This window comes from Scomber scombrus, chromosome 17 (assembly GCF_963691925.1).
Source record: "Scomber scombrus chromosome 17, fScoSco1.1, whole genome shotgun sequence".
NCBI classification, from domain to species: Eukaryota; Metazoa; Chordata; class Actinopteri; order Scombriformes; family Scombridae; genus Scomber; species Scomber scombrus.
Genome location: NC_084986.1, coordinates 16,919,926 through 16,930,932, shown reverse-complemented (window position 1 = coordinate 16,930,932; position 11,007 = coordinate 16,919,926). Strand labels below are relative to the sequence as shown.

At 41.1% G+C, this 11,007-nt stretch overlaps 1 protein-coding gene across 1 annotated transcript; it reads left to right on the top strand.

Annotated features, from left to right (window-relative positions):
- The first annotated feature begins 2,067 nt into the window (after positions 1-2,067).
- zbtb2b (zinc finger and BTB domain containing 2b) lies at positions 2,068-10,858 on the top strand. Its single transcript, XM_062437359.1, has 3 exons — positions 2,068-2,903; positions 5,916-6,096; positions 6,511-10,858. The coding sequence occupies exons 2-3, from the start codon at positions 5,924-5,926 to the stop codon at positions 7,925-7,927; spliced, it is 1,590 nt and encodes a 529-aa protein (XP_062293343.1). The 5' UTR covers positions 2,068-2,903; positions 5,916-5,923; the 3' UTR covers positions 7,928-10,858.
- The last annotated feature ends 149 nt before the right edge of the window (positions 10,859-11,007 follow it).

Genomic DNA, 11,007 nt, shown 5'->3' with positions numbered 1-11,007 from the left:
CACGGAGGGCCGTTGTCAGGATGTGGGGTCCTTGGGAGTGGGAGTCCAGCTGCGTCCACCTCCGGTGTTCATCCACCGCCGGCCTCCCTTCCCCCCGCCGGGACCCAGCCTGGCCGGATCTGTTTTTCTAAACCGAGAGTGGAGTGACTCACCACTCCGGTTTCAAAACAGGCCATGAACGGGGGGAGGGCAGCAGTTAACGTTAAAGGCACTGTTTAAACAGGTGCTCCAGCTCACCACATACAGTCGCAACAGCAGGCTTACAGCCTAGGTATTTAATCTATGAGACTCAGTATGTTGTGTGCAAAGTCGCTTGTGCACTGACGTCAGGATTGGCCAAATCAGACGCAAATCTCACTGTACTTTTTACGTTTTAAGCAATTTCATGCAGTCTGTGTTGTTGGTTTTGAAAATGCTTTATCGCAGGAAAAATCAATTTACTGGAAATCAGTGGTGGGGCAGTCATGTGAAAGTCCATCCAGCATCTCTTTTGAGAGGAGAAAGGAACAGAGAGAACAAACGGAGAAATAGATGGCATATGAAGAAAGGCAAAGAAAGACAGCTGCCTACATCACTTTTTCCTATTGTATAAAATCAATTGACTAGAATATATTGATTTTAATGATGAGTAACAGTGAGCCTTTCAGCAAAGTAAACATGCTTTTGTTTGGTCATTATCATCTGCTGTTGCTCTACCAGTTGATTTGTATGTGAAACGTTTTATACCCCCACTGGCCTGAATTTTTATCAGCTAGTTAGATTCAGTAAAGTTGTGGACAAGATCAGATATAGGGTTGTTTGTTGACAGGACAGAGACTTTAAGATCCTCGGGCCCTATTCGTAGACATTTCAGCCCCCTCCCATGTCCCCCGTCTCCTTTTACAGACTCCCTTTCTCTGCCTGCCTGTGCAGCAAGCATTTTCAGTCTGGTTCTCCTGTGGACTCCCTGTCCTAAGGCTGAAATACAACCCTGTAATGACAAGTCTGGCAAAAATTGGTGTTTACACTGGGACAACATCCACCAACTCACTCATGAAAACATATATTGACGTGACTCCAAAGTGCTTCTGTGGAAAAAGTCCTCCTACACTTCCTGTGCCTCCATCTGGACAGGCTATGAGGAATGTGTTTTTTTGGTTTAAATCCATTTCAAAGACTTTTTCCTCTATGGGTATTTTTTCTATTAAAAGACACATGGTTTCCCACAGACATTTGAATATGTCAGTTCAGTCTTTTTTGGCAGGCTACTTTCTGTTGAGATCATCAATTTATACATCTCACTACCACTTTACAGTTTCCTACCAACTGTAAGTGTTTGGAAATGACTATAGCTCCATCTAAAAGTAAAACTACCAAGTTAAGCACTGCCCAAACAGCAGACAAATGACAAATACAGTCTGGTATGAATGGCAAAATGCACATTTTTGGGTTTGAGTTTTTAGTGTGAAATCAGGTAACAACTGTAAAACAGAGTGAATCGATATATCAACAGCAGTAACTTTCCCAACAGTGGAATGAGTACATTTTCTTTTATTTGCATGAATTATCATTATCCTGCTTACCATGCACCGTGCTATAGCAATAAAACAATCCATGCCATGGATTAAGTCGATTTTTTCAGTCCAATTCAATTTTATTTATATAGCGCCAAATAGAGCAGGTCTAGACCGTACTCTTTAATTTACAGACCCAATATTTCCCCATGAGCAAGCACTTGGCGACAGCGGAAAGGAAACTCTCCTTTAACAGGAAGAAACCTTGAGCAGAACTGGGCTCTTGGTGGGCAGCCATCTGCCTTGATGGGGGGGGGGGGGGGTGAGACACTTATCTATTCTTTCATGAAAACTGGAATCTAAAAACATAACATGAGAATGCCTAGGTATAGGACCATAAAAGAAGAGCATACCCCAACCTTTGAGAGGTTGACAGTTCTAAATTTACTGTATAATTCACAATTAAAGAAGGTGTCCTACTTTGTTTTTTAAAAAGAAAAAAAAACAACAGATGTTGTGTTGTGATCTATGATCCTCATTGATATGTTATATTAGGGCTTCTCTTTATAGACCTACTTAAGGCTTTGTATCAGCCTCCACTTACATTAGTCTGGGATCAAAACTTAAAATAGATTTTTTTTTCTTTCTTTTACAGTAGGCCATTTCAGTATTTCCTACCCTACTATACTCTGTAGGGTTCAAAACGGAAAATGTAACTTTATAATGGCAATACTGCCTGTAGGCTATAATATTTTTAGAATTCGTGTTGTTAAAGCTCAAAGAATCAAGCTGTGACATTTTGCATCATATCTGAATTGGTAGTAGATGGTAGTAATATTATGTATGTGTACACTTCCTTTAACAACCTGTAATTGTAGCTTGTTGTAGCTTCAATCCAAAATGCAAATGTGAGACTGTGTGGGCAAAGCGATGTTTCGTTATTTCAATGAGGGAGGATGAGAGACAGCTCATACACACACTCAACCACACGTCGGTATTATGTTTAACATGTCGTTACCGGCACCGACAGAATGATTAACTATCGCACGCTGAGTCAACGTAACTGTTAGCTGTTTATGTTTAAAACTCACCGGCTGCCCTCACGGCGGTTACAACCAGTGTGTGAAATTAACGTTAACTCAACCGCCTCCCTCCTTGCTCAACGGATTTTTTTTTTTTTACAACGGCTGTTTTTTGGCTGTTTTTTTACCCACAGTCATGTGATTGTAACGTAAAACCCCTAACCGGAAAACACCGACGGACGACCCCTCTCCGCCGCCAACGAATGCTGCGTTTTTCAAGGAACAGTACAAGCTGCTGCGAGCCCAGAGAGGACAGGACGGACGAGTCTCCGGTAACAAACAAACAAACGGCGACACGGCAAACTCCGCGGATTTAAACGGAGCGCAGGTACTGTTGTTTTTTAGCTACATACTCACCCGTTCGTTTACCGGTACTGGTACGTTATTTGGCTACTTGTGTACGCTTTGGTGAACTGTAATTGTCACGGGGAAGTTAAAAGAAACGCATTCGTGACCAGCCCCATCCCCCTTTGCGTCTCTCGCTCATTTTCCCCAGTATGTGTGTGCTGTGTGCGCGCGCCCGCGTGCGTGCATGTCCGTTTTCTCGCGCTAGCAGCAGCAGCAGCGACCGAGAGGGACCCGAGGCAGAGGCATGAGTCCGTCTGGGCGCGTTGTTTTTTTGTGTGTGTGCTCCTTGTAGAAAGCCTCATGTACCGTCGCTGTTATTTATTGTTCACATTATTTAATTGTTTCACTCCTTCAGCGTGATCGCCTTCCTCATGAGCTTCACACACACGTAGTTTAATCGGTGTATTGACCGAATAACACAAACTCGCACTACGGAAGTAATGTTCCACGTGTCTACATCACATCAGGGGCGGTGCTTTATTGTTGCAAACAAGTTAAGCGTTGATTAATGCATGGTCCTAATCAATACGTATGCGTTGCTAAATCGTGGCAATCAGACATGTGTTTGTATTTTTTAATCGAAACTGAAAGTATCTGTGCAGCCACCCCAAAAAACATATACGACTATGTGGCTGACCTGCGGGCAAACCATACTCATGTTATCTGGAATTTCACTGAAGTAAGCCACAACACTCTAAATAAGAGGTAAAACAATTTATTAATGGTATATAAAAAATGGATTATTTCCAGCTTCTTCTCTTAGCCTTCTACGATAAAATGAATATCTTCAGGTTTTGAGACATCACCATGAGCTGTGGGAAGTTGTGATGGACATTTTTCACTATATTTTTTGATAGTGCATAGACCAAGCAATCCAGAAAGTAATTAGTACTTAATCACTAATTAATTAATTGCAGCCTTAGTGTAAAGCTGATCTTCCAGATCCTCAAGCCAAGAGCATTGGCTGATTACCCATTTGCTGAGAATTAAAGGAAATATATTTGACAGAAATCTGTAAAAGAGGATTATTTATATGAAATAGAGGGCCTAACAAGTAACCAAACTGTTTAAACTGTTTAATAGCTGAGAGTGTGTACAGTATAAATGCCCCATAAAAACTATTTGTTCCAGCAAGTTATGTTGTATACGTGTTACTGTCAAATGTTGTGTTTTCCAAATTGACGACTGAATAAAAATGATAGTGTATGAGGTGAAAAAAAGAAAAGAGGATAATTTATCTTTAAGGTGCGCTACATGTGTAGTGCATTGTGACGGTGTAGGAACACAGCAAAGAAGTCAGCGTAAGCAATGACAAAATATGGCATTGTCTGTTGGGATGCTGCATAAAGGATGAGCAGTATTTGCTGCAGGTTCAGTTGGCATCACTGACATGATGTAACAAAACAGTCCTGCAATAAAAATCCTACGTTCGTGAAAGTTAGTGTTCAGTTCTCATATAGTGTTTCTCATATTTTCTCTGTCCTTGTTGATACAGATGGATTTAGACAAAGATATTTGTCATATATAATTTAGAATTAACCATTTTTATTATTGATTAATCTGCTGTTTTTGTCTATGTAAAAAAAAAAACGTTATAAACCCAAGATACTGAAAGATAAACAAAAGCGACAGATTCTCACATTTTAGAAGGTAGAATTGGTGAAAAAGTGAAATTTTACTTTAAAAATGGTAAAAAAAATAGTTGCTGATTAACTTTCTACTGTTTTCATCTCTTACCATTCATCAGCATCACAAACCATTACTTCCTAATGACCATTAAGTGAGTCAGAGTTGTTTGTGTTTGTCATTTGTTGGTATTTTACATCTTTGGTGCCAGCTGTAGCTGTGGCCTTGCACAAGACGCGGAAACCGAGCCTTTTCCTGGAGCGCTGCAGTGCCAGCATCTTTGCACTCTGACCTCTTTGATGAAATACATATGTGTGGAGAGATATTTGAGTGTGCGTGTGTCCAGCAGGGGGTACACAGGGTTACAGGTTGTTAGTCATTTGAGATAAATTGGCTGATGAAGTCAGCTGATACAGTTTTAAGTGTTATTTGGAGAAAGTGCAGGAGAAAGGAGATTCACCCTGCCCCAGGGCTGTTTCCGTTCTCCACTGGAAGGGGGTAGAACCAGTTCTGACTTAGGAATGTGTGCCGACACCCATAACCCTGATCATGTGATGGCCTGAAGCCCTCTGAGTCCTCCAGTGACCTGTAGGGTCAACAACATCCATCTCATTGGTCAACAGAGCGCACTGAGCCCTGAAATGTCCCTTTAGATTGAGTTTGGTGGGTGTGGGCTGCATCACAACCAACTCATGTAAAGTGATGTTTTGTAGACTTTTTCAGTGAACTCACAAGAGCTAAATCGACTTTCTGTTTTCAGGGTTTTTTCAGAAACATTTTGATGGCCAAAACTTACTGTAGCTCAACTACTGTGAGATCCTGTGATGTGTTGAAGTGGATCTCTGTGAAAACAGGAGCAACACATGAAAAACCAGAGGCATACATAAGAATAAATTCAGTTTTTCCTTTGGATAGTACCGTGTGACTTGACTGTGCGCTAGTCCTAACTATCCCAGTATCGCTAAGTGAGAATAATATTCTGTAAATAGTCGTAAGATGTCAATAAGGAACTACTTCTGTGTACTGAGCCAGTTTAAAGACAATTAGTGCAGCCCCTACAGGAAGCTGTCTGAACACTTTGGTTGTCACTGCTCTTCTGCTACTGTTCAAAGTTTATTTAGATGAGGAATATTTTCCATGTCTGATATCCTGGAAGAAATTTGAATTCACAAATAACTTGTTTATATTTGCTAGACAAATTGTCTGTAGTGTCACAAAATATTCTCCACTGTTGTGTTAAGTTAGCCTTTACAAGGTCGTTAGATCACCCCTGTCAGCCTGACTCTTTGTGGTCACAATAAACTCTGGTCTCCTTCCAGACAGGAAAGTGAATGCTGTTTATGTGTGTGCGCGCGCCTTTGTGCAGGTTGAAGAATGGAGTTGGCCAACCATGGTCTTATCCTGCTGCAGCAGCTTAACGCTCAGAGGGAGTTTGGCTTCCTGTGCGACTGCACTGTGGCAATCGGAGATGTCTTCTTCAAAGCCCACAAGGCCGTCCTCGCTGCCTTCTCCAACTACTTCAGAATGCTCTTCATTCACCAGGACAGGTACAGTAGGATTGTACTAACGGTGGTGTGGTACGCAAGTTAAAACACGACTTGTGGTCCCATCAGTGAATTTATCCAAAATTGAATCCTGCTGTTAAAAGATACAGGTACCGTGTAAAGATAACACTGATTTAAACATAAAAGTGCTGCATCTTGATCATTTTTGTATGGTGACCAAAACTAATGTTAAACATTCCATGTTAAAATCAAAGGCTCAAATTAAGACATCAAATTTGAGGTTGTGTAAGCAGCTTTATGATCAATCATGGAAGTGTTTAGTGGTATTGTCCTTTCTTATTCACAGCTGAAACCTGCCTCAACAAAATTTGCTGTGACCTTTTGCAACAGTATGTGACTTTAAGAGATCTCTCACTGTTTGTCACTCATTATGTGTTGATATTCTTTGTCTTTCAGTGACTGTGTGCGTCTGAAGGCTGCTGACATACAGCCAGATATCTTCAGCTACCTCCTCAACCTGATGTACACAGGCAAGCTCGCACCCCAGTTGATAGACCCTGCACGGCTGGAGCAGGGGGTCAGATTCCTGCATGCCTATCCCCTCTTGCAGGAGGCCAGCCAGTCAGTGTATTCACACCCGGAGCAGAGCATCAACCTCTCCACCTCCCTCTACGGCATCCAGATATCTGACCAACAGGTGGCGATGTCAGCTCGGTTGGCTTCTCGTCGGCAGCTCTCCTCACCCTTCGACATGGAGCAGCTCAGCTCAGAGGGAAAGTGTCCGTCCACACCAGCTGTGACAGCTCCGTACGCAAATTCCTTACCATTCAAGTTGGCTCCCTCACCCCCAGACATGGAGGCCTCAACCAGCGGCACAAAGCCCACAGTTGAGGAAGGGGGAACAGACTTGCTAACTGCAGATGGCGCTGCAGCCAGTGCCATCCTCCATGTGAAGCCCAGCATCATGAAGAGAAATTCCTCCTTTAGGAAGCATTACTCCTGTCACCTGTGCAGGACTCGATTCACCCAGAGAAGCCTCCTGAGAGAGCACCTCCTGCAGCACACCCAGACTATGCAGCAGACCCCGTCGGAGGTTGGCAATGCACTCTCATCTGTACTGACTGGAGAGCACAGCATGCTAGAGTTGGAGGGTGTCCTTAAGGGAAACAAGGTCGGCATAAATGCCTCAGGTGACACTACAGCAGTCGAGGTAATCAGTGATAGTGAGCAAACGCCCATTTCAGGTACCAACTCGGACTCTCCCAGAGCAGAGGTGTCCACGTCCAGTTGGGGTTTTGGGGGAATAAACTCTCAGGCAGACACACCGCCTCCGTCAGACATTGCGGACATCGACAACCTGGAGAGTGCCGATTTGGACCGTGAAGTGAAGCGACGGAAGTACGAGTGCTCCACCTGCGGGCGCAAGTTCATTCAGAAGAGCCACTGGCGTGAACACATGTACATCCACACAGGCAAGCCCTTCAAATGCAGTGCTTGTGGCAAGAGCTTTTGCCGTGCCAACCAGGCAGCCCGCCACGTGTGCCTGAACCAAGGGGCCGACGCCTACACCATGGTGGACCGACAAAGCATGGAACTTTGCACTGCGGGTGATGACAGCAGTCAGATGGAGGCAATGTTCTTGGGCTCGTCGAAGCCTTACAAATGTAACATTTGTGCGACAACCTTCTCTAGTCCCAATGAGGTGATCAAACACCTCTGTTTCACCCAAGGGGGATTAGGGGGCATGCAGGGAAACACGGGGTCAGGCGCACTGCTCCAGCATGAAGAGTTTTCTAAAGACGAAGGCTCCGATTTGTCCAACTCTGGCACCCCACTTGAACCCATAAAGACTGAAGAGATCCTTGTAGAGTAGTGCCAAAACTGTGTATTTGTCTTTTTTTAACACGTTGATTTTCTAAATTATGGTAAATAGGTGAGCTAAAAGAGAAGTTAGTCAGGGTATGTATGTTGGAGGCTCTTGATCTACTTATTTTGTGTGTGTGTGTGTGGGGGGGGGGGTTGTTAGGTTTTCTGGGGGACGTACAGCAAGTAACATTACAATTTGGCTCAAGGCTAAGTTAAATACCAATGAGGGCAGGAAAATAACTACTACCTTGTTTCATCTCATCATTTTATTGTTGGTGTACATTAGTGTTCGATTCTCACATGGCGGGCTCTGCCACCTTGGTTTTTCTGAAGAGCAGTCGTTGTGGTGAGGTGCACAGGCCGACTTTCAGTTAAGAAGGAAGAGGAAGCAGAAACGGTTCCGGAGGAGACAGCACGCTTTGCTAGGTGTGAGGAGAAGAGGTGCAAGCTACTAACATTTATTCCCTCTGGAACTGCGTATAAGTAACATTTCTTCATGGTCTGAAATGAAATGCTGGTCTGCAGATCAGGTATAGAATTATAATTCCAGATAAATCACATAACATATTCAGACCTGAGACAATCCATGCTCTTCTTAAATAGATGTCCAGTATGCAGAAAAGCACGTCTTCCATTTGTGTTTAGGCTCAACAGAATTAATACATTGAAATGTAATTTAATGACCATTAGTTGCATCTTTCTCAGAAAACATTTAGTTGTTTTACTGTTTTTGACGACTGTGCTAAGTGTGATTATGGTTCTTTTCTCATTACAACATATTAGTTGCTATTCATGATACAGATTTGGCCACTGAAAATTGGTCACAATGAGCAACAGTGGTCATTGTCATGTTTACAGTTGTGCCATTTTTTTTTTTTTAATTTCTCTTATTTACCTGTTGTGTATGTATGTTTTTGGTTACTGATTGAAGAAGCTACATGTTCCATCCATATGCACATACTTTGATGGGAGGCTGTACAATATTGTACATCTTGTCTTCATATGATTAGCTTGGATCTACTCCTAAAAGCCCTTAATTTTTGTTTGACTTGCTTTTTCTAATTCTACATACAAGGCTATATTTACAAAGAATACATTATATTGCAGAGGTGTATGTACATAAGTAGATAAATAGCTATCAGAATAGGAATACATTTGGTTTAGAGAGAGTGTATGTATTAGGGATGGGCATAATCTTTTTAATTTCTTCAAGATATAAGTCAAAATCTGAGTTTAAATAAAGTTGTTTTAACATTTTAAAATAAATCTGCTTCACTATGAGTAAAAGGATTATTTAGGATATTCAGTTTATATTACCCGTGACAAGATTTATTCTAAAGACTAACTTTCTAATTTTATCCAAAGGGAAACATTTATTTGAAATACTCTGACATTTGTATTTGTCCTTTTAACTTTGTCCAAACTGTGTATATATATATGTTGAGGTGAGCAAACTCTGACAGGGATGCCAGTGTGATGAAGGAGAGTTGGCTTTAATAATACACAGTTAAGACATATAAAGTGACAGGGTGTTAGCTCTGTGTTAGACTGCCTGGATCTATGATACATACAGTATGTGTTATGGGAATATGAAAGGTATTATTTAGTACAATTTACAAAACGTTTATATGACACAAATACTAATTACTGGAAATTGTGACAAATCTTTTCATTTATGTCAAGTGAAAGTGAAACAAGGGAAGTGATGTGGCAGTTTATCATCCTGAAACTTGTCAAGTGTGACAACAGTATTAGTAATATACACCTACAAGTCGTCCGGTAACAAACATGTTAATTAAGCTGTCTAAGACTTGTTTATGCCAATTTTAAAAATGTCAGTCTTTTACAAATCTGAACTTAATTTGAACACTTTTTTCATGTTTGTATATTGAGATGAACTTCTAAGTTAGTAAAAAGATTAGCTGGCATTTCCCTGCATTCGGCTTATGGAGTAATTGTAAAAGTTTTACAGGGAGGGTGTCCTATAAAACTTTTATTATAGTTTTTATTCCCTCCACTGGGCATAACTTCTACACTGTATAGTTATTGATTGATAAAACATTTCCTTTCCATCCTTTCAGTTTTAACCATTTAGTGAAGCTATAAAAAAAAAAATGCCCATCCCGAGTATGTTTGATGTGCATGTTTTTTTGTTTGCCAATTACACTCAATTCACACAATCTTCATTAAGTACAGGCTCATTACAGTGAGACTGAGGCCCATGTCAAATTTGGTTCAAGTGGAATTTCTGTACTGAAAACCCTGCATTGAGAAATTTTGGAGAGCAGTGGTGCTTTCCTTGCAATTAGCCCAGTGTTATGCTAGATGGAGCTGTGTTTCTTTCCTGTCTACTCAGGTCTAGTGAAGGGGAAGGCTATCAAAATGGAACCATGATATCTTTACTGGTGTGGTTGTGTCATTGCCTATTAAATGTCCAGCTTTGCCAAAAATCAAAAGTCTATTTTACTTCAGATAAAATAAAATAAAAGACACCAATGGGAGTGTTTAATATTGACTAACAGGGATGTTCTTGTTTGTTTCTGGACTCAAACTTGTATTGTTGAGGCAACTGAAATGCTGTACTACTGACATTTATTTGCGCAATTAAGCTCAGTTGATACACAGACATATGCACAGTTCAGTGGAAAGTTCAATTTGTAATTGTTCCTTAACCACACCAGTCTTGTAATTTAATGGTTGTTTAATGTGTATGTTAAAACATCTCAGTATCTCAGGAAGATAAGAAGTTTGACATCTTATCTGTCCAGTGTTGTTCATCAAAACATACATTTCAGGACTAGTGAGGACTCCCATCCCATGATACTTGTGTTCACAATGTTACCCCCTCCCCCACCCACCCCCAACGCCCATCTGACATCTACTGTGATCAATCTGTGTTCTCAGGAATGTGAGTAATTTTCTGTATAAGCAACTTTGATTTTTTTATTATTATTATTTAGAATGAACAATAAAACATGTCTTTTGATAATTGTGTTTCTTCTTTTATGTCGTCTTTTACAATAAGCGATAAATAATAGTCGTAATGTCAACTTATATCTTTCCTTCAGTGGAAAATGTCTCATAATG

Coding starts and splice junctions, on each gene's coding strand:
- zbtb2b (XM_062437359.1), top strand. CDS start 5,924: ATGGAGTTGGCCAACCATGGTCTTATCCTGCTGCAGCAGCTTAACGCT. Junction 6,097..6,510: donor CTCTTCATTCACCAGGACAG/GTACAGTAGGAT, acceptor TTTGTCTTTCAG/TGACTGTGTGCGTCTGAAGG.